The 23,941-nt window shown below is 41.2% G+C and overlaps 1 protein-coding gene across 3 annotated transcripts; it reads left to right on the top strand.

The window, feature by feature from the left end:
- The first annotated feature begins 1,820 nt into the window (after nucleotides 1-1,820).
- Giot1 (gonadotropin inducible ovarian transcription factor 1) lies at nucleotides 1,821-20,269 on the top strand. Of its 3 annotated transcripts, none has more exon segments than NM_133563.1 (4): nucleotides 1,821-2,112; nucleotides 15,712-15,838; nucleotides 16,045-16,105; nucleotides 18,181-20,256. In NM_133563.1, coding segments are annotated over 4 exon segments (1,965 nt in total). In that variant the 5' UTR covers nucleotides 1,821-2,109; the 3' UTR covers nucleotides 19,955-20,256.
- The last annotated feature ends 3,672 nt before the right edge of the window (nucleotides 20,270-23,941 follow it).

The raw sequence follows: 23,941 nt of genomic DNA, 5'->3' as shown, positions 1-23,941 counted from the left end.
AGGGAGGCAAAGTGTAGAACAGAGGCAGAAGGAACAACCATTCAGAGCCTGCCCCACATGTGGCCCATACATATACAGCCACCAAACCAGATAAGATGGATGAAGCAAAGAATTGCAGGCTGACAGGAACCGGATGTAGATCTCTCCTGAGAGACACAGCCAGAATACAGCAAATACATAGGCAAATGCCAGCAGCAAACCACTGAACTGAGAACAGGACCCCTGTTGAAGGAATCTTAGAAAGGACTGAAAGAGTTTGAAGGGACTTGAGACCCCATATGAACAACAATGCCAACCAACCAGAGCTTCCAGGGACTAAGTCACTACCCAAAGACTATACATGGGACCAACCGCATAAGTAGCAATGAATAGCCTAGTAAGAGCACCAGTGGAAGGGGAAGCCCTTGGTCCTGCCAAGACTGAACCCCCAGTGAATGTGATTGTTGGGAGGAGGGTGGTAATGGGGAGAGGATGGGGAGGGGAACACCCATATAAAGGGAATTGGGAGGGGTTAGGAAGATGTTGGCCCAGAAACCGGGAAAGGGAATAACAATCGAAATGTAAATAAGAAATACCCAATTAATAAAGATGGGGAAAAAATCAACTTTCCTCCTTCTCTATGATGCACCTTTAATCTCTAATTTATTTCTTTCTAGGCCCTATCTTTTCATACAATGATCCTTTTGTTCTCATTTTCATGTGTGAATTCTTTATTTATTTATTCATTTTGAGGTTAGAAATCAGTCTTTTGGGAGCCATGCCAATCCAATACTTTCTCACAGGCACAAGCCCAGTGTCCTTGCTCAAGGACCTACATGACAAGGTCTGTTTTGGTGCTCGAGGTAGAGTCTTGAAGGAGTCAAGGGAGCCAGGCTCTTCGGCCTGAGAGGCTGTGGTTACCACCCAAGGCCACAGTGTAGTCTGACGTATGTGGTTACCACCCAAGGCCACAGTGTAGTCTGACGTATCCTGGGTTCTTATCAACATTTTAAAATTAGATTTCTACTGACTCAGTCTGCTTTTCCCCCTTGAAAGGGTGCATCAGAGTTGTAGTTCTTAATAAACCTGCATACCAGGAGTCTGAGCTTACACACATTATACTGATATCTCCCCGGACACCTCCCCTTCGGAAACAATAATTACTGGTGTTTGCTCCCATAGACCAAGCTAATTTACGCTTTTGATGCCTTGCCTCCACCTCCCAAAGGTGGCACGAAAGGCCATTGCCACCACAGAAGGCTGGGAAAGTTAATATTTGGCCAACAGTGTACAGCTGAGAAGATGCGAGCAATCCTAAGTGTGCCTTATTGAAATTGCTGATGCCCGGTGAATATCAGTTCGGTGGCTTAAATTTGACCCGAATGGGCTGGGCGTCATTTCATCTGTGAGCAGGAGGACTGTTGGGAGCGATGCCCTTGAAGCCCTTCATTATTGGTGTTTTTATTATGGTTAGAATTAAGTATGACTAGGTTCATGGAAAATCCCCAGCCAGCTGCAGAAGACTAATACCAATCTGGTGGTCAGGATGAATAAATGATATGATAAAACTCTGACCCTGCTGAGAAACACATCTGACGTCAAGACGCCCAATGTGATGACCTGTAACCTTTCTGAAAAACCAACATCCTGCTGATTAATAGATATGACAAGCCTGTGACCTTTCTGACATCCTGTCAACATCAGCCGATTCCCTGACCACAGGAACTGTGTCCTTGGCCTGCGTAAATGTTTCTTACTCCCCCCTCCCCTCTGTTTCCCCTGTTATGGTATAAATTCAACCTTGGGGAAAAATAAAATTGTCGCCTCGATCAGACTCTTGTGGCGTCCTTCTTCACGTCTCTTGTCCCCCATTCTCTTCCAGGTACTCAGCACCCTCGTTGACAGCTAGGAACCACCTCTGCAAGCCACTCTCTCTAACGGAGTTGCTCCTGTCACCAGCCAATCAGGGCCTCGAGGCAGACTGCCAGTCAGAATAGGAGGGGACACTTCCGGTCCGTCATAGTGCAGGCTCCACTGGGTGCTTGAGTGAGGCCCCCCGCGTCTCTATTTCACGCTGTGACTTGCTGCGGGGAGCTGTGAGCCGAGCGGGGAGAGCTCGGAATCCGCACCATGGTGAGCGGGGCCGCTGTCTGTCACGGGGGCGGAGCTGCGGGAGCTTATTCGCCCTGAGCTGCCGGAATGGCAGGAGAGACGTGACACACCGTGAGGTTCCTGCAACCCCTGGAACTCAGGCTCCCGGCAGCCGCTGAATAACTTCCATCCCTGGGTTGCGCCTGTGCAGAATAGGGGATTGGGGGGCTGTGTGTGTGGTTGTCTTGTTGCTGACGTCATCTTGCAGTGTGCGCGCATGCGCGGCTTTCATAGTCCGGGAAGGCAGGTTTTTCTGACTGGCAGAGCTCTAGTTTCTCTGGTGTCGTCTAGAAGTTCTTCCCCTGGCCCTTGACATTGAGGTGTAGGATCCGTCTGCAGTTAACTCTGCGCAGGTGTAAAGTCTGCGTTATTAACACAGTCGCATGTAGATGCCGCGGAGGTCCAGTCACGTGTGTCAGGAAGGCCAGACTCACTGTTTCCTGACTCAAGTTGGCGAAATTGACCCAATATTAATTGTGATTTTTGTTCTGAGTGTTCACTCGTGTTCTGCTGATCTCTTTATTCTTTCTCAGCAGCACAGTCTTTTTTTTTTTTTTTTTTTTTTTCGGAGCTGGGGACCGAACCCAGGGCCTTGCGCTTCCTAGGTAAGCGCTTTATTGCAGGTGTAGGGGAGTTTTGAAGTCAGATGGTGTCACTGTGCTGTCTGTTCAGTCTTGTGTTGTTCATGTTGTCATTCATGATGACCTTTTGTCATCGGTTTTCGTTGTTCTTCGCAGAAATCTCCTTTTGAGGAATTTGTTGAGTCTATAGCTTAGAATGTGTACTGAAATAATATCAAGATTTTTTGTCTACAACCTTGCAATTCCTCTCCTTTGAGTTCCTTGATTCTTTTAGTTACCAAGTTATAATTTTGGCTACAGGTGTTTGTCATATTTCTATGTGTTTCTGGCCATTATATTCCTGCCGACACAATAAGAGATAAGGGAGTCTGTATTTCCAGTTTACTAAGTTTGCCTCCTATGCATGAGTGCTTTGCTTCCATGCATGTGTGGTCGTCACCTGGCTGTTTGGTTTCCACGGAAGACAGAAGAAGCCATTAGATGCCTTGCAACAGGATCTGTAGATAACTTCGTGCCACCGTGTTAGTGCTGGGAACCAGACTCAGGTCTTCTGCAAAAGTGGCCTTAACTGCTGAACCATCTCTCTAGATATAAACTTGACAGATTTTCAAAAATTTACATGTGAATGTGTACATGCTGCAAACTGAGTGTTAAGTGTTACTTAAACATCTCTTTGGGTGTTCGCGGTGACTGAGTAGTTATGCTGGTTAGCCATGATCAGGTTGAAATAAGTTAGAACACACCGGCCTGTGGGTAAATGTATAGGGTATTTTCTAGATTAATGATTGATGTGGTAGTGTCTCTCCCACTGTGGTTGGTGCCTCCTGTGCAGGTTGTCCTGCGTTGTATAAGAAAGCACTTTTAAGGAGTCTTGATAGCCAGAGGGCAGTAAGCAACATTTCTTCAGGTTGACAGCATATGGGGAATGTATACACTTAGTGTGTATGTAAGTTAGCATATCTGTTCTTTGCCAGTTCCTCTGAGTGTTACCCAGAGCTGGAGGCTTGTTTTTATTGAAGAAATTTTTCTTTATTAGAGTCTAACCTTGCTTTCTAAGGTTGACTTGATCCTGTGTGTAGCTCCACAGGGCATTGATATTGCTGCTGTCCTGAATCCACTCCTCATTATTTGGATTAAAGGGTTCTAGTAGCACACAGTTCTAAAACTACCCATTTGAGTCATGAAGTGGACTGTCCATTCAGTAACAGGAAAAGAGTTTGTATGTGGACCATGGCTTTTCCTTTGAGACCAGAATACAGGGAATAATTTATTGTATACACTACATGTGGAAACAGGTTAAGCAGTGAGTTGCAGAGGTCTCTGATATAAAGACAAATTTTATAGGGCAGGATGAGTGCCTTCTGTGTACTTTTCTCAGCATGAGTTAATTCATACCATATGAATGGAGGTAAACTAAATTGGTAGGCATACAATTTCTGGAGGTTAGCTTGAGCCAGTGAAATTTCCAGTTGGGCAATTCTCTCATTTGGGTAAGTCCAAACCTGGTGAGAAGATTGAGACACAGGGAAGTTGGCTGTAACTTCTTTGTCAGTGTACAGCACGCAGTGCGTAACATTTTACATAGGACAGGTTGATACAGTCAGTTATTAATGGCATTCCTGTACCATGAAGTGGCCTACTGTACCTCAACATCACTGTAGCTAAGTGTGCTTTTAGTTATTTTATCTCTTGAAATGCCACGGATTGGTATCTGTGCTGCTGTTCTATTGCTGTAAAGAAAAACCTACTGTTATAAAGGACATTTCACTGGGGCTTGCTTACATTTTCAGAGGTTCAGTCCATTGTCATTATGGAAACAAGGGATTATACCATGCAGATAGAAAAAATAGGTACTTAATCCCAAGTTTGGAGGCCTCACTGGACAGGAAGGGAAGTTTATATTGAAGAAGCCTATAACCTGCCAAAGGAGGAGGCTCCTTCCTTTTTTTTTTAATTAATTAATTTATTTATTTATTTATTTAGTGTATGAGTACGCTGTTGTTGTCTTCAGACACACCAGAAGAGGGCATTAGATCTCATTACAGATGGTTGTGAGCCACCATGTGGTTGCTGGGATTTGAACTCAAGACCTCTAGAACAACAGTCAGGGCTCTTAACCACTGAGCCATTTCTCCAGCCCAGGAGGCTCCTTTCTATTCCATGTAATGTTTTCTTCTTTTGGTCTTTCTGTTTCTCTGTCTCTTCCCCACCTCCCAAACCCCATCTCTTTTTCTTTTTCTGCTTCTCTCAATTTTTTCCCCTTTCTTTTTCATTAGAGCTTTCTACTTAGGTTATATTTCTGTCATTATTTATATTTACTCAATGGTCTTGGGCTCCTATGTTTCAATGTCTGGTCCTCAATAATTGGAATTAATTTTGCAAAATTATGAGATATGCCCACGTGGCAGTAGGTGTGTCTTGTTTGTTAAGGTGTGTCACTGTAGGTGGGCTTTGAGGTTTTGAAAGCCCTCTGCAAGGTAAACGTTTCTGCCTACTTGCCTGTGTTAGGATGTAACACTTAGCCCCATGTCTGTCCACAAAGATGCTTCCTTGCATGATAATGAACTAACCTGCCACTATAATCAATCCCCAAATTAAAAGCCTTCCATTATAGAGTTGCCTTGTGTACTGGCTAGTTTTGTGTGTCAACTTGACACAAGCTGGAGTTATCACAGAGAAAGGAGCCTCAGTTGAGAAAATGTCTCCATGAGACCCAGCTGTAAGGCATTTTCTCAACTAGTGGTCAAGGGGTGGTGGGGAACCCAGCCCACTGTGGTTGGTGCTGTCCTTGGGCTAATGGTCTTGGCTTCTATAAGAGAGCAAGCTGAGCAAGCCAGGGGAAGCAAACCAGTAAGAAACATCCCTCCATGGCCTCTGCATCAGCTCCTGCTTCCTTACCTGCTTGAGTTTCAGTCCTGACTTCCTTTGGTGATGAACAACAATGCAGAAATGTAAGCTGTATAAACCCTTTCCTCCCCAACTTGCTTCTTGGTCATGATGTTTGTGCAGGAATAGAAACCCTGACTAAGACACCTTGGTTATAATGTTTCTTTACAGCAATAGAATAGTCACTAAGATGAGTTGTTTGTGTAATATTTTGGCATATTATCTGTCTGTATTCTGCCCACATCGCATGAAATTCAGTAAGGCTGAATGAAAGAGTAATGGGCTGTTTTCTTGACCAAACATTCAGTCTGTGGCATGGTTGTTACTGATGACTCCTGCAGGTCTGTAGAGAAAAGAGTAACAATAGGGACAGAGCACTAGGTAGTTTCAGATGGCAGTCATGTGCTGAAACAGAGGCAGCAACTATCAGGGAGATTAGGGCCATTAAAGAGAAGGCACCTGCTCTTCTTTGAAAAGATAGAATAGGTACTGTAAGGTCACTGCACTGCCCAGCTAAGCGTTTAACTGTGGAAGGAAAAAGACAGGTGATTCATAGTCCCAGAGAGCAGCTTCATACAGGATCTGCTGCTGCTCTGTTCCAGTAGAGCCAGGTCCACCCACAGATAGAATCCACGGTGCTGGTGGCATCTGTAAGCCACTATTTGTTGAAAGAGGAAAGATGAAAGATTTAAAGGTTATGGATTTTCCCTCTATGCTTCTAGTTCAACACTGTTGCAGCCATCTGTTTAGCAGAGTTCCATTTCCAGTGTGGAGACTCTGAGAGTTCATTAAATGAAGCCTTGAAGGTGAAACTTCATTTACATTTTGAGATTACAAGGTGTTAAGATATCCAAGCTTTGAGACATTTGTCATTTGACAGCTTCATGTAGGAAGTGGAAGTAGCCAAAGAGAGGCATGCAAAAAGTCGCAGTGAGAAAGAGTCATCTAAAACCTTTGAAGCCCCAGGTATCTAGCACAGAACTGCAGGATTTGGTGTTTTCCTAGCAGGGTTTCAGGCTTGCTTTGATCTGATCTGTCCTTATTTCTTTAGAGTAAAAGTGTGTATTCTGTGTCATCGTATGCTGGGTAGAAGATGTAAATTAGTGTTTTGAATTTACAAGATGTCACAGTAAAGAGATTGTTTTGAGTGTCAGAAGAAACTTTGAACATTCAAATAGTGTTGGAACTGTGATATAATCTGGGGAATCTGTAGTTAGACTAGATGCATTTTGCATCATGGGTTGACTGTGATCCTATTATGACCTATGTGAAAATGTGGTAGGTTGAATGAAAGACCTCCAGTGTAGGATGATGTATTTGAACATTTGTCTCTGGTTTGTGCTTTTCACTGAGGTGCTTTAGGAAGAGGAGCCTTCTGGAGGAAGTTAGTCTCTGCGGAAGGGCATTGAGTGTTTATACCCTCACCACACTTCCTTTTCGTTGTGTGGTTGAAACTGAGCAGCCTTGTTTCTTCTCATGAGCCACACCATCTCCAACATTACAGACTCTATCCCTAAATGATGTGGGATAAAATAGAACAAATTGCTTTTCCATGCCAGGCCATTTTACCAGCCTGATGTTTTGATGTTTATATTTTTGGGTATTTGGATATTTAGGCTTTTGTACGTGTGAAACATTTGATTCTGTTCTTACATGTACTCACACCTTGACTTTTGATCTTTGGCAGAGGGTATCACTTTTACAGCAGGATGGCATGCATTCAAGGCATTAATCTTGAGTCTCCTGCATCATTGTGTCTTAATTAGGGTTTCTAAAAACCATGACCAAAAAGCAAGGGTTTTTGTTGTTGTTATTGTTGTTAATTTTTTGTTTGTTTATCATTTTTGTTTTTTGTTTGTTTACACTTCATATCAGTGTTTATTCTGGAGGATGTGAAGATAGGAACTCAAACTGTACAGGAACCTAAGGGCAGGAGGTTATGCAGAAGCCAGAGGGGTTCTGGTTACTGGCTGCTTCCGCTGGCTTGCTCAGCCTTTCTTATAGAAATTAGGACCGCCAGTTCATGGATGGCACCTTCATCAACGAGGCTGGGCTCTCCCTCATCAATTACTAATTGAGAAAATGTCCTATAGCAGGATCTCATTTCCTCAACTGAGGCTCCATTCTCTATGATGACTGTAGCTGTATCAAGTTGCCACAAAACCAGCCAACTGACCCCTTGTCAACTTGACACACAAACATATCACTATTAAACTACAACCCTTCCTTTCTTATTCATCCTCAAGAACTTACATTAAAAACATAAATAACTTTAAAAAGTCTCACAATCTTATATGCCATGGCTGGTTGATATTCATGGGAGACCTGCCCTTTTCTGAAGAGAAGCAGAGGAGGAATGAGTAAGGTGGGGGAAAAGGGGAGGTGTGTGGAAGGACTGGAAGGAGGGGAGGAGGAGATAGTGTGGTTGGTAGATCAATCTACTTAAACATTTTTACAAATTTAGACACATTAAAATTTCAATCTCAGGGGCTGGAGAGATGGCTCAGTGGTTAAGAGCAATGGCTGTTCTTCCAGAGGTCCTGAGTTCAATTCCCAGCAACCACATGGTGGTTCACAACCATCTGTAATGGGATCCAATGCCCTCTTCTGGTGTGTCTGAAGACAGCTACAGTGTACTCATCATATACATAAAATAAATAAAATATTAAAAAAAATTTCAATCTCTTTAAAATATCCAATTTCTCTAAAAATACAAAATTTCTTAAATTCAGTCTTTCAGCTGTTGGCTCCTATGGAAATCAAAATTAAACGAAATACCTTCTTCAACGAGGAAGAACCAGGGCAGTCACTATCTGCACCACATAAAACTCTAACAGCATAAACAAGTCAATGTCAAATTATTTGAGACTCACTCATGATCTTCTGTGTCACTTCTCCAGCTTACGCCTCCACACAGCTTGCCCTTTAGCTCCAGCTGGATCCACTCTACTGTACTGGAGGTCATCCCGTGGTACTGTTATTGCCAAAACTACTGGAGTCTTCTGCTCAACTGGGCTTCACTTTCACCAATAGCGTCTCATAGGCTCTCTTCATGGTGCCGAACCTCAAAATCTTTGCATGACCCTTCTATCCTGGGTCTTCAACTGCCACTGAGGCTCTTCCTTTACTAATGGCCTCTCCTGGCCTCTCGAAGTGCCAAGCCTCAGCTGCTCTCCATGCTTTCAAATCCAGTACCATCTGGGTGACTCTTACACTACCAAGCTTGGCTGTCAGGACAAGATACAACCTTGGCCAGTTCTGGAACACAGCTTCTGTGTGCTGACCCTGAGGAAACATTTCCTAGAAGACTCCACCTCAGTAATACTGGTATCTCTTTAATCACCATTGATTTCTTGACTCTAGCTATCCAGCATCAATTTCCCAGTAACACAGAAGTTTCACTTTGAAAGCAAACTAGTAAGCAGCACCTCTCTGTGGTCTCTGTGTTATATCCTTCCTGCAGGGTGCTTGTTGATCATGACTGACTTTTAAGCCCCAGCTAAATCAAAGAGTTTTGGATTAATGGTGTTGGCAGAGAAGATTTCAAGAACAGCCCAGTATTAACTCTGTCATGTGGTTATAAGTGGTCACACTTGTGCAGATTTATAATGAAAACAAGCAGTAAGAAATACAAAATGTATTAAATGTATTAAAGTCCATGTGCAAAGAGATAGAAGTTTGCAGAAAGCCTGATGCTAAATGGAATAAACAGAGTGGTGACCTCTCTCAGCCATCCAACCAGCCGAAGTCCCAACTTGTGGAAAGGAATTAAAGAAAAACTTACGGAACTGAAGGAAACCTTCAGCAACAGAAGACTAGTGCAAATGTAATTGAAGGAGGCGACAAAGTTTCGTCCCTAGGAATCAACAGAACCTGGTAGCTTTGGCCACATCTTTTTGGCTTTAGAGTCAAGGATACATGTGGTGGAATCTCCCTCCCCAGTAAGGAAAGCTACTGAGATCTGGTCTGTGTCAGAGGTGTTTGTGTTGGTAGGCTTATGTCAACTTGACACACAAACTAGAGCCCTTGCAAAACAGGAATCCTCAATTGAGAAACTGCCTCCATGTCATCCAGCTGTAGTGATTAATGGGGGAAGGCCCAACTCATTGTGGGTGATGCTGTCCGGGGCTTGGTGGTCCTGGATTCCATAAGAAAGCAGGCTGAACAAGCCATGGGAGAAAGCCAATAAACAGCACACTCCATGGTTTCTGCATCTGGGCATCTGAGACTGGGATGATTATAGGTGTATGACAGGCTGATTGCTGTTTTTTTTTTTTTTCTTTCTTTTTGAGTGGGATTTTTTGTTTCTTGGTTTTTGTTTTCTCTCTGTATTTTCAGGAATTGTAATGGCTATGTGTTGCCTGGTAGAAAATTCTCTTTGGACCTTTTGTTTTGTCCACTTAGGGTTCCAGGTAAAATGCATTGCTGGATATTGGGAGCTGACATTAGGAATGGGGGTGGCTAAATGTTTGAAGGGGTTCATAAGAGAGAGGAGAGCAGAGTTCAGTCAGGATCTGCTTCCTTTGTCTCCTTGGAATGGGGAAGGAAGTGAGAAGAGGTCACTCTATATCAGTGGGAATGAGACTGGTGGGTTGGATCTAGAGAAGGAAAGATGTACAGATAGCTTCCCTGTCCCCTGGCAGGAATGGTCTGTCACTTAGCATGGAGCGAATTCTGGAGTTGGGGCCTGAAATAAAGCAACAAGTGTGGAGAGAGTGGTTAGAAAGGGAAGGTCTGGGGGATTCCCAGGAGATGTGGTCTGAGGGGGAAGGATGGCTATGGCTGTTATTTTGTTGTAGAAATAGGGATGTAACTCAAGGATTGGGTTTGGAGGAGAGGAGGGAATGGCAAAATCTTCAGTAGCTGGTTTCCCAGCCTGTTTGCTGGAGTGTTCACAGTGAACACCTGCTGATGCTGGAGGTTGGGATGTGTTGGGGGGAAAGAAGGTTGGAAGTGATCTTTGTGATCCACTGGGATGAGGTCAGAGAGGAAAAGGAGACCACTGCAGGGTTTCTGCTACAAAGTTGCAGATGAGTCTCTGGAGACTGGATCTGGAGAACTGGATAAATGTGGATCACTATCAGCCTACTTTTGGGAAGAAGGCATAGTCAGTCTGAATATAGTAGAACAAACCCTCAACCATATAAATAGCTCAGTGTCCAGTTGTCTTGGACTCATGATCTTCTCCACTCTACTGTAAGCTGTTCTTGGTGGTCATTCCATTTTAGTGCCATCTCCAATATGTTCAGGCCTCTTGCTGCAATTGGGCTTCTTGTTTACCAGTAACCTCTATGATGGTCTGTATGTGGTGTGGCCCTGTTGGAGTAGGTGTGGCTTTGTTGGAGTAGGTGTGTCACTGTGGATGTGGGGCTTTAAGACCCTCATCCTAGCTGCCTGAAAGTGAGTATTCGGATGGAGATGTAAACCTCTCAGCTCCTCCTGCACCGTGCCTGCCTGGATGCTGCCATGTTTCCACCTTGATGATAGTGGATTGAACCTCTGAACCTGTAAGCCAGTTTCAGTTAGGTGTTATTCTTTGTAAGACTTGCCTTAGTCATGGTGTCTGTTCACAGCAGTAAAACCCAATAAGACAGAAGTTGGTACCAGGGATTGGGGTATTGCTGTGCTAGGCCTGACCATGCTTTTGTTTGGAAGAATGTGGATTTTGGGACTTTGGATTTGGAAAGCTGTGGAATGCTTTAAATGGGGCTTAATGGGCTATCCAAGTAGGAATATGGAAGACTTTGTTACTTAGAATGATTTGAAATGTGTGGACCTGGCCCAAGAGGTTTCAGTTGATGATTTCAATATGTGGCCTAGAAACTGGTTTTGTGATATTTTGGTGAAGAACATGGCTGCCCTTATCTGAAGAGTCTGCCTGAGGCTAAGGTAAAGAGACTCAGATTATTTGTATTGACAAAGGAAGGCTTAGAAACAACCATCATAGGCTTTGTACTCTGGTTAAGTCTCATGAAGAGTGTTTTGAACAAGCATAGCAAGCTGAGGTAGGAAAAATACAAAATATAGGTTTGAGTATTAAAGCATACCAGGAAGGGAAATGAACTGAATCCTGTGTTCACAGATATTAAATTGAATTAAGGGAGTGAGACTTGGGGGCAAGATCCTACCCAACTAAATTTAGATCCAGGCATGGTGATACACAGCTTTAATCCCAGGAGATAAAGTCAAGCAGATCTCTGAATTCAAGGCCCACCTGGGACAGACCAAGTTCTAGGTGAAGAAAAGTTAAGTCCAGGCATGGTGGTATACACTTTTAATCCCAGGAGACAGGCATGCAGATCTCTGAGTTCACGGTCAATTTACAGAACAAGATCCAGGACAGCCAAGTTTAAGCAATGAAGGAGTTGGAAAATAGAAAGCTGCTGATAATGTAAAAGAACAAGGGGGCCATGTTCCAGCTCCTGCAAGAAGCAGAATTCTGCAACTTCGGCCATGTGGCTCTGGTTTTAGAGTCAAGAATAGAAGGGACTATAAAGGCAATTGATGCTGGTTAGCTGGAGCTAAGAAATTAGCGGTGATTAAGAAGAGACCAGCATCACTGAGGTGAAACCTGGGAAGTGTTTTCTGAGAGCACAAAGAAGCTGTGTTCCAGAGATAGCCAAGGTTGTACCTTGTGCTGCAGCTGGACTTGGTAATGTGTAAGAGTCACCACGGTGGTACTGGTTTTGAAGGCATGAAGGGGTCTTGAAGCTGAGGCTTGGCACTGAGAGAGGCCATGGAAGGCCCTTGGCGAAGGTGCAGCCTCGGCTGCAGTTGATGACCCAAGACTGAAAGGATCATGCAAAGAGGTTGAGACCTGGCACCATAAAGAGAGCCTATGAGAGGGTATTGGTGAAGCCTAGGTGCAGTAGAAGATCCCAGTATATTGTAGATGCCAGTACCATGGGATTATATCCAAGAAGAGCAGTGGCAGTGGAGTGGATCAACCTGAGCTTAGAGTGCTACAGAGGGCAGAGCTGGAGGAGCCCAGAAGATCATTTGTGGATCCCAAACATTGAAGATGCTTGAGGTGTGAGCTATCTATTGAGGAAAGCGGCTAACAGGGAGTGGAAGCAGCCCAGGAGAAAGCACTCAACAAAGATGAAAAAGGAGATGGAGATCTGAAGACCACTTTGACATCAGAATTGGAGATGGAGAGTTTGGAGTCTGTCCAGCTGGTTTCCTGTCTCACTTAGGGTATTACAGTTAAGTGATTGAATGAATCTCAGAAGATACTTTGAGCTTTGGACTTTTAACACTATTGAGACTGCCAAACATTATGACAACTTTTGAAGTTGGACTAAGTGTATTTTGTATTATGCTATGTTTAGGTATGGCCCCCATAAACTCATATGTTTGAACAAGCCCATGGGGGCCAGGAAATGGCACTATTAGAAGGTATGGCCCTGTTGGAGTAGGTGTGTCACTGTGTGTATGGGCTTTAAGACCTTCATCTTAGCTGCCTGGAAGCCCGTATTCTGCTAGCAGCCTTCAGATGAAGATGTAGACCTCTCAGCTCCCCCTGCACCATGCCTGCCTGGATGCTGCCATGCTCCTGCCTTGATGATAGTGGACTGAACCTCTGATCCTGTAAGCCAGCTCTGATTAAATGTTGTTCTTGTAAGAGTTGCCTTGGCCATAGTGTCTGTTCACAGCAGTACAACCCTAACGAAGATAGCCTCTCCCAGGCTTTCTTCATGGTGCCGAGCTATAAATCTGTGCATGATCCCATTCAGTCCTGGCCTGCAACTGCTACTAAAGCTGTACCTTCACCAATGGCGTCTCACAGTGCCAAGCTTCAGCTGCTCTATATGACCCTTTTACATCTTCAAAACCAGTATGGGTGAGTCTTATACTACCAAGCTTGGCTGCTAATAAAAGATATAATCTTGGCCACCTCTGGAATGCAGCTTCTGTGTATTGACTCTGAGAAAACCCTGACCAGAAGATTTCACTTCAGGGATGCTGATCTGTTCTTAAACCTTTGCACATTTTTTAGCTGCAGCTAACTGTTGTCAATTGTCCTAGTAAGACAAAGGTTTTACTTCAGTGTTTCTGGTCTCTTGTTAATCAGAGTTGATTCTTTGGTTCTATGTGACCAGATATCATAGATTCAGCACACAGAAAGGCCTGGTAGAGTCTTTACTTTCCTCTGAAACTTCACAAGCCAGGCTTCCATCCTCTGTAATGTTCTCAATAGTCTGTATCTTCTAAGATTCTACACAACAGCTCCCTGAACTTTCAACACTCAGGGGCCCAAAGTTCCAAAGTCCTTCCACGGTCTTCCCCCAAACATCGTGATTATATCTGTAAAAGTATCTCCTCACTATCCTGGTACCAACCTGTCTGGTTAGGATTTCTACTGCTGGGACGAAGCACAATAACTAAGAAGGAAGTTGAGGTGGAAAGGATTTTATACTGGCTTATACTTCATATCACTGTGCATCAAAGGAAGTCAGGATAGGAAGTAAAATGGCTAGAAGCTGGAGGTATGAGATGAGGAAGAGGCCATGGAAGAGATAACTTACCTGTTGGCTTGCTCAGTCTGCTTTCTTATAGAATCTAGGACAACCAGCCCAAGGATGGCATCACCTACACTGGGCTGGACACTTCATCATCAATCACTAATTAAGAAAATACTGTACAGTTTTGTCCACAGCCTCATCTCCTGTAGGTGTAGTCTTAGTTGTGATGCTTTCCTCTCCAATTCCTGTATCTTGTGTCAAGTTGACATAAAATTATCCAGCACACATGGGTTACAGATGCATAACATTCTCCTTACCTTTGTTTATGTTTAAAGTTTGTCTTTAATTTTAAAAATATGTGCACGAGTCTTTTGAATACACAGACACACACACAGAGAGAGAGAGAGAGAGAGAGAGAGAGAGAGAGAGAGAGAGAGAGCAGAGCATTGGATTTGTTTGTGCGTTGGGACTTGATCCACATTCTCTGCCAAAACAACACATAATCTTAACTGTTGCTTTCTTCCTGTATCTAGTTTTTTGATCAGCATTTTCTTTGTTAATGTTTTTGAGAACTTTCTCGTGTAATTTATTAAAAATACATTCTTTTGTTGTAGGAATATCATAGTAGCCTTACAGTGTAAACTGGGGCATTCCAGTTTTCTGGAACTAGAGTCATTATAGGGTCTTCTTAGATCTAACACAACTCAAACACCGAGTTGATACAGAAAAGAAAAATGAAATCAAACTGCTTTTGATCAGGGACACAAAACAGACTCGGGAGCTGACCTGTGACCCCAAGCCAAAATGTTACAGAGCCTTTAAGCCTAAAAACTACAAACATCTGCATCAAGTTACAGTTACATTTTTCACCCATCAGAATTTAGGGCTAGTGGACTTCCTTAGGAACATGTATTGGTGGTAAATTTATCCTGTTCTTATTGGTTGTGCAACTTGTCTACTACTCACGTTTCAACTTGACAACAAGGATGTCAGTTACCCAGGTACATGTCTCTGCCAAGCAGGATGTCAGTTACCCAGGGAGGTCTTGGGAACTTTATTTGACCCCTATTTAAAATGAAGTTTGCCCAAAATGGCTTCAGTTCCATTCCTTCCTACAGGGTGAATATTTAACTCTTCGGAGAAATTTTGAGTGCTTTCTATCCTTTTTCATTTGTTTGTTTGAAACAGGGTTTCATTTTGTGCAGGGTTTCTGTCCTGGAAATATCTACATAGACAAGGCTGGCCTTGAAATCACAGATATTTACCTGTCTCTGCCTCTTAAAGTATGGGATTAAAGGTGTGAGCCAACATGCCCTTCTTGTCCAATCTTACTTGAAGTTAGTAATTTTGATACAGTTTTGTTGATGTATAAGCAAAAGTGTTGGCTCTGTTTGCATGTCTTTCTGTATATTGGTTAATAGTCATTTGTATTGCAATGCCACATGCTTTTTCTAGGTCCAGAAAAGAGAGACAGGATTTTTTTTTTTTTGGTTCCTTTTAAAATGACTTGGTGATTGTGTTTGAAATTCTGTGACATGAAATAAATGTGTGGAGCACACCGAATTATGTAAATATAATCAAAATAAAGTGTACACTACAATGCAGTAAGTCTCACCATTTTTATTATGTACATATATGGGAAATTTTAGGATGCAGTCACCTATGAGGATGTGTATGTGAGTTTTACTCAGGAAGAGTGGGCTTTGCTGAATCCTTCCCAGAAGAATCTCTACAAAGATGTGATGATGCAAACCTGCAGGAACCTCATTGCTATAGGTAAGAATGTTAATTTTTTTCCTTCACCTGTTAGACAAGGGGACAAGTGTTTATTGGTTATTGGTACACTACTTCGATCTCAATTATGAAAGTGGAAGAATGTGGTGAATAAATCAGGTATGATTCTCGGGTTCAACAAAGATAGTAACTTAAATTTTGCATAATTTTTAATAATATAGCAGACATTTTCTGGTACTATATTTTAGGCTACAAATGGAACAGTCAGAATATTGAAGAACATTGTCAAAGTTCTGGAAAACACAAAAGGTACTTCTCTCTTTCCTCCATTCCTCCTCTTTTTCTTTTCAGAAAAGGGGAGCCCTTCCATGATATTATTGAGTCTTGGCATATCAAGCTGCAGTAAGACTAGGTGCATCTTCTTTTATCGAGTCTATATGAAGTAGCCCTGTGGGGGAAAAGATTCCCAAGGGCAGGCAACAGCGTCAGAGACAGCCCTGTTCCAGCTGTTAGATGTCCCACATAAAGACTAAGCTACACAACTATTACAACATGTTCACCAATCATGTGATTGCCCTGATTGGTGGTTCAGTCTCTGTGAGCTTGTTGGCCCAAGTTAGGTGATTCTACTGGTATTCTTGTCATGTCCTTGACCTCTCTGGCTCCTACAGTCCTTCCTGCCCCTGGTCATAGACCCAAAGGTTGGTGGGGTGTCCTTTATGTATATGTTTGGGAATGGTATAGTCGGACTTGAAATAGATCTACTTCCAATTTTCTGAAAAACCACCAAATTGATTTCCAAAGTGGTTCTTATCCCCATCATCAAAGTGTGTTCCCCTTACTCCACATCCTAACCACCATAAGCTGCTGCTTAAATTTTTGATCTTAGCCATTCTGGTGGGTATAAGATAGAATCTCAGAGTCATTTTGATTTGTATTTCCCTGGTGACTAAGGATGTTGAACATTTCTTTAAGCCACTTCTCTGCCATTAGAGATTCTTCTGTTTAGCATTCTGTGTTTAGATCTGTATCTCATTTTTAATGGGGTTATTTGGTTTGCTGATGTTTAATTTCTTGAGTATATATTTTTAATACCAGCCCTCTGCCAAATGTGGGGTTGGCGAAGATATTTTCCATTCTGTAGGATTCTGTTTTGTCCTTGCAATGGTGTCCTTTGCCTTACTGAAGCTTTTCAGTTTTATGAGGTCTCCTTTATTAATTGTTGATCTTAGTGTCTGAGTTATTAGAGCTCTGTTAAGGATGTTTTCTCCTTTGCCAATAAGTTCAGTGCTATCCCCTACTTTCTTTTCTATCAAGTTTAGTGTGTCTGGATTCATATTGAGGTCTTTGATCTACTTTGACATGAATTTTGTGCAGGGTAATAGCTATGGATCTATTCACCTTCTTCTATATTCAGATATCCAATTAGACCAGCACCATTTGTTGAAAATGCTTTATTTTTCCCCTTGTATAATTTTAGCTTCTTCATCAAAAATCAAGTGTCCATAGGTGTGTAGATTTATGTCTGAGACTTTGATTCAATTCCATTTATCAAGTTGTTTGTCTTTATGCTAATATCATAAGGTTTTTATTACTATTACTCTGTAAAACAGCTCGAAATCAGGGATGGTGATACTTCCAAAAGTTCTTTTATTATATAGGATCATTTTAAATATCCTGGGTTTTCTGCTTTTTCATATGAAGTTTAGCATTTTTTTTTCAAGATCTGTAAAGAATTGTGTTGGACTTTGCTGGGAGTTGCATCGAATCTTCAGATTGTCCTTGTTAAGATGACCATTTTTACATGTTAATCCTATTAATCCATGAGCATAGGGGATTTTATTCTGATGCATTTTATGTGCGTGTTGATACATATGTATTTCTGAAGACATTTTAGTGTGTCCTGAAGCTTTAAGGAAATGCAAGACTGTAAATAAGCACAGTTTTTTATTAAATTTTCACAGTACTCTATACCTCAGTGTCAGGTAGCTGATCAGTGTTTGCAAGGCATTCCTCTAAGAAAGAAGACAATAGAACAAAGCCTTACCAGACGTTAGCATTTTAATCTTAGCCCTGTGAGAGCCATGTTGTAGAACTGTCCATCCATTTAGTTTTGTACCATTCAAGTATAAAAGGTATAACATTGATTAGGGGAATCAGCGTCTGTCCAAGGCCTTTTATAAGCAAATAGTCTATATTAATCCTGGTGTTCCTATGTATTTGTAGTGATTTATGCTAGTATAGTGAGAGGAGCAGTTTATGAGACACAAGAGGGTTGCCGTGGTGGAAGAACCTGAATCCTTATACCACATCTCTGAGATATAAAAGGTTAGACTATGTGAATTCAGTTATTTGTTATTTTATTTGTTATTCTTATTTAATAGGGATATCATCTGCCACTCAGGATACAAGCCATTTGAGCATAAGGACTATGGAAAGATGCAGTTTACCTCTCTTTCTCCAACAACAGTTAGAGGATATATGAATAGATTTCATGAATATGACATGAATTTACAAGCACTTGGTGTTCCAACTACAGTGGGAATGCATCAACAGACTTACAATGGAGAAAAGTCTTATGAGTACCAGGAATATGGGAATTCATTTGTTTATCCGAGTTCACTTTGCATATGTAGCGTGAATCACACTGTAAGAAAATGTTATAAATGCACTCAGTGTAGTAAAGCTCTGAGTTCTCTTCAAAGACATGAAAAAACTCATCTTGGAAGAGGAATTGATAAATGTGAGCCATGTACTAACCATCACACGTATTTTCAAGCACACAAAAGAACCAATAATGAAGAGGATACCTATGAATATAATCTATGTGATAAAGCCTTTAGATCTGATTCTTCCTTACACCAAAGACCTCATTTGGAAGTAGCACCCTATAAATATTATCAGTATGAAAAAGACTTTGCACATCACAGTTGTCTTCAAGAACATAGAACTCATACTGGAGAGAAACCTTATAAATGTAATCAGTGTGGTAAAGCCTTTGCAAGTCGCCATAATCTTAAAATGCATGAAAGAATTCATACTGGAGAGAAACCCTATACATGTAATCAATGTGGTAAAGCCTTTACACTTTACACAAATCTTCGCAAGCATGAAAAAATTCATACTGGAGAGAAACCCTATGAATGTAGTCAGTGTGGTAAAGCCTTTGCACGTCGAAATGAACTTCAAGTACATGAAAGAATTCATACTGGAGAGAAACCCTATGAATGTAGTCAGTGTGGTAAAGCCTTTGCAAGTCGGAGTAATCTTCAAACACATGAAAGAACTCACACTGGAGAGAAACCTTATTTATGTAATCAGTGTGGTAAAGCCTTTGCATGGCGACGTCTTCTTCAAATTCATGAAAGAATTCATACTGGAGAGAAACCCTATGCATGTAATCAATGTGGTAAAGCCTTCACACATTTTCCAAGTCTTCACAATCATAAAAAAATTCATACTGGAGAGAAACCCTATACATGTAATGAATGTGGTAAAGCCTTTGCACATCTCACAAGTTTTCACAATCATAAAAAAATTCATACTGGAGAGAAACCCTATGGATGTAAGCAATGTGGTAAAGCCTTTTCATTTCGCAGTAATCTTCAAATACATGAAACCGCTCATAAAGGAGAGAAGCCCCATGAATGTAATCAATGTGGTAAAGCCTTTGCACATATTGTTTATCTTCAAAGGCATGAAAGAAGTCATGGAGACAAACCATATGAATGTAATCAATGTGGTAAAGGCTTTACACATTTTGGACGTCTTAAAAATCATCTGAAAAGTCATACTGGAGAGAAACCGTATGAGTGTAATCAATGTGGTAAGGTCTTTGCATATCGAAATAATCTTCAAAAACATGAAAGAACTCACACTGGAGAGAAACCCTATGTATGTGATCAGTGTGGTAAAGCCTTTGCAAGTCGCTGTAATCTTCAAAAACATGAAAAAATTCACACCGAAGAGAAACCCTACGTATGTAATCAGTGTGGTAAAGCCTTTGCAAGTCGCTGTAATTTTCAAGTACATGAAAGAATTCATACTGGAGAAAAATCCTATTCATATAATCAGTGTGGTAAAGACTTTGTTAGTCAAAGTAATCTTCAGAAACATGAAGGAAAGCATACTGGAGAAGTAACCTATGGATGTGATTGATGCGGTAAAACTTGGTTACATCAGTGTAAAGCCTACTAATATAATCAATGTGATTGATTATATAAGCCTTTGCATTTACAGTCTTCTTCAAAGGAATGAAAAAAATCCCTAATGAAGAGAAACACCACAAATCTAGTAAATGCAGTAAAGCCATGCATACCAAGCACATTTTCCCCCCATCTTCCTGGTACTCGTGTTAGTATAATCATTTCATCATTAAGGTATAGTTTTGTTTTCAAATTGTATATACATTTTCATCTAAGAATAGAGGTATACCAAACAATTTGACTAATAAAACCTATTTGAAAATGAAAATATTTATACTGCCTCCTTTTGTATGGGTTATGCTAGTTTATTGAGGAATAAGTACATAAGTACTTGTTCTTAACACTTTGTCAGAAATACAAATAAATCTCAGAGAATTGTTGCAGTGGTTAAAAGTGGCTGCTTCTAAGCCTAATGACCTGAGTTTATTCTCTGGGAGACCCACAATACTCATACCAGTTTTTCTCTGATTACTATATTTGGGCTGTGACATATGAAACACACACAATCCAGAACTTAGATACATTTTCTTTAAAGTGAAATGAGGGCCATTGCAGTTACTCAACTGTTTAAGGCACTTGCTCCCAAATATGACTACCTCGGTTTGATTTCTAGTACTGACATAGAGGAAATAGAGAATTGACACCTGTAAATTGTCCTTTGCTTTGCACGTGCATTTCACAGTACAGGTGCTTAAAAAAAATGATAACAGTTTTTAAAGAAATGAACAAAGCAAAGAAAATAACCAAAATATTGAGAACATAGGGAACTATTTACCAGTTGAAATTAATACATTGAAGCATTCTGTGGAGTGTTAATACTCAACAAAATAATGATGGTTTCTGTTTAAATGTTATGTTATTTGTCTCTGACTTAATTCAAAGATAACTCATTTTATGAATATCTCACCTGGACCTAGTGGTGTGTTTTGGAGACAGACAAATGCATCTCTGAGTTTGAGGGCATCTTGATTCACATGGTAAGTTCCAGGACACCAATAGCCATGTAGAGCGATCCTTTCTAAAAAGAACCAAAAAGATTAAGTAAATGTAGCACATATCACATTATAGAACCTTTCCTAATAATACACTGTACTCATCTTTATTCAATTAAACCTTTCCAGGTCCTCACTCACATAAAGAGAACAGCATTAGTAATGAAAATAAGCAATATGCTAAGTTCATTCACAGGAATAGAAATCCATTCAATACTTTCATGACGATGTAGCAGGAACATTTCTTCATGTACAAGGTAGAGCGGGTAATAGGACATCTTCATCTTTTACATTATAATGACATATTTGGGTTCTGGAAAGTTGACTCAATAGTACTGCTCCTGTTGGGTGTCCAACTTGTGTTTCCTAGCACCCACATCAAATGCCTCAGAACTACCTGTAATTCCAGGTCCAAATGTACTCTTCTGGCTTGTTTGGTCACCAGGTATGTAAGTGGTGTAAAGGCATATATATATTTTATATAGTTTTATATATATTATGTTTCTCAATTATAGCAAGCTTGATAGTACTTTTAAAATTATGAACTCATTACATACACATGATTACATGTAAATTATGTAGATATGTGAGTACTTATTGTAAAAGGCCTTTATTTTTTTTAAACAAATTTGAATAGAAATTTTAACTGTACTCTTGGAACATGGTTGTGCTTGTGTGGACACTTCAAGAATACAAGAAAAGGTCTGGAGCAATGGCTCAGTGGCTAAGAGCACTGATTGCTCTTGCAGAGGTTCTGAGTTCAAGTCCCAGCAACCACATGGTGGCTCACAACCATCTGTAATGGGATCTGATGCCCTTTTCTGGTGTGTCTGGAGACAGCTACAGTGTACCAATATATAATCAATCAATCAATCTTTAAAAAAAATACAAGAAAAGTCTGTGACCTTAGTTTCTTTGACCTTAGTTTTTTAAACAGAATTGTTTTTGGAATGTGTTTTCTTTTTCCTAGTGTAGTGGATAAGAGTGAGTTCTCTCCAGATTAATCATTATTGCCCTTGTTATTCAATTAAATGTTTAAACACTCCTTTATATGCCTATATGATAAAACTTGTTAGTTGTTCTTAAAACAAAAATTCCAGCTGTATAGTTTCACCATATGAAGACTCAGGAGCCAGACCCTGGTGAAATCCTGCCAGCTCAGAGAGGTAGAGAAAGCACTCAGCTTACCTTCCTACTCCACCAACATCCCAGAAGAAAAAGGCTCTTTCTCCTTTTCCATGATGTCTTAAAGGCCCTTCTTTCTATTTACTTATGTTCACTCCCTGTCAGCTGGTTAGTTGCTTTACCTCTTGGATTAAGGATGTATGCTTGGGCTAGGCCACACCACAAGTACTCATTTACAGTACACAGAAAGCTCTAGGACCAAAGGCTAAGCCATACCTCAATGAGATACTGTTCATACTACTGGGGTTCACAATGTGGTCAAATACCCTGCAATGCTAGATTTCCATGTCTGGGTTCTTGTGATTGCATACAGCTCAACGTCCTGAAAACTTTACTCATATGATCTTTTTTTAACCCTGAGAATACAAAGTGTGTTGGGCCCTGAATAAAGCTGACTATTGCATGAGACTTTAGTCTATCTCATTTGTTGGCTCCATTCTTCCAGATCTCCTCTAGAGTGGTGACAAGTGTGTCTGAACATAGATCAGAAGTTGGCTACAAAAGAGAATGGGGACTCTCACAGAAAGAGGTGAGTGAAACTAATGGGCAGAAACTAGGGAAACCTTTGACTTTGTTGAGCTTGTGCATCATTTTTACTAAATAAACATTCAATAATTTTAAATATTAAAATCACAACCATTCAATTGCCCATAAGTTGTTTATGATTATAAACTCTGGTTTCCAGATGATGGAACTTTAGATGAAGAAGTATGGAACAGAAACTGAAGTAATATTGGACAGGAACATGAACTAGATGAAAAGTCTTCCTCAGGCTTATATGGATGATATACTGTTGGCCCCCTCCAAAGAGGAAGAGCTACATTCCATATGTAACATGAATCGTGATATGCTACCTAAAAATAGGCATATTGCATCTGAAAAGGTACAATGATTAGACACTAATGATTTGAGGCTACTGATTACTAGAACAACTGTTAAACTACAAAAAATATCCATTAGGTATACTTAACTTTCAGAAATTCTTAGAGAATATTAATTGGATACATCAGATGGCGCCTGTGCTGCCACAGTACCGAGAACTGGGCATAGGCCTGGGGGATTTAACAGAAGACAGAGACTCGGGTCATTCATGCTACTGTCGCGACCACCTCAGCTAGCAAGGAAGACACAACACTGTCAGATTCTTCTCAACAGCCTTTATTGCAGGAACACCTCATTATTGATACGGGGAGCAACAAAGGCACCAGCCTTATATACAAAACAGGCTATGGCTATATACTTGTCCTCTAGGGATTGGTGGAGCATGAAATACCTCATTAGCATGAATATCACTCCAGCCTGATAGCTGCCAGAGAAATGCCAACACATGCGCTTTGTGGGTGTTTAACACAATCGAGTACCAGATGTCGGCGCCATCTTTAGCCGCTCCCTACATCTCCCTCTTTTTTGTTTTCTAAAAATGACTGGTCTAGATCAGGGTGTCACGTAAATTTATGTCATTGCTCCTGTCTTAGGTCGTTCCTCTTCGTGACTCGGACTTACCTGTCATTGGGTTACCCTATTGCCACCGGGCCCCGTGTCTTAGGTTGGTCCAAGCCCAAGGAAAGTTGCCCGTCTCTGGATACAATGACTTCACATGACAGTGACAAAATACGATCTAGGGCAAACTCTTAATTTTTTAAAGAGGCCAGCCATATGTTGGGAGACGCACCATTTTCAATGGTGACCATAGCTTGGTAAACAATCGCTTTGTGTCTGGCATGTTCTCGTTGTAAACAGCAGAAGAGCCATAGACATACTCC

This window comes from Rattus norvegicus, chromosome 7 (genome assembly GCF_036323735.1).
Source record: "Rattus norvegicus strain BN/NHsdMcwi chromosome 7, GRCr8, whole genome shotgun sequence".
In the NCBI taxonomy this organism is placed as follows: domain Eukaryota; kingdom Metazoa; phylum Chordata; class Mammalia; order Rodentia; family Muridae; genus Rattus; species Rattus norvegicus.
The sequence above is the reverse complement of the archived record's forward strand: the minus strand, read 5'-3'. Positions and strand labels throughout refer to the sequence as shown.

What these genes read in the sequence shown, in the direction of transcription:
- Giot1 (XM_063262950.1), top strand. Translation starts at nt 15,805, where the DNA reads ATGATGCAAACCTGCAGGAACCTCATTGCTATAG. An exon ending in CAGGAACCTCATTGCTATAG is followed by an intron (nt 15,839 to 16,044) that starts GTAAGAATGTTA and finishes ACTATATTTTAG; the next exon opens with GCTACAAATGGAACAGTCAG. An exon ending in AGTTCTGGAAAACACAAAAG is followed by an intron (nt 16,106 to 18,180) that starts GTACTTCTCTCT and finishes CTTATTTAATAG; the next exon opens with GGATATCATCTGCCACTCAG.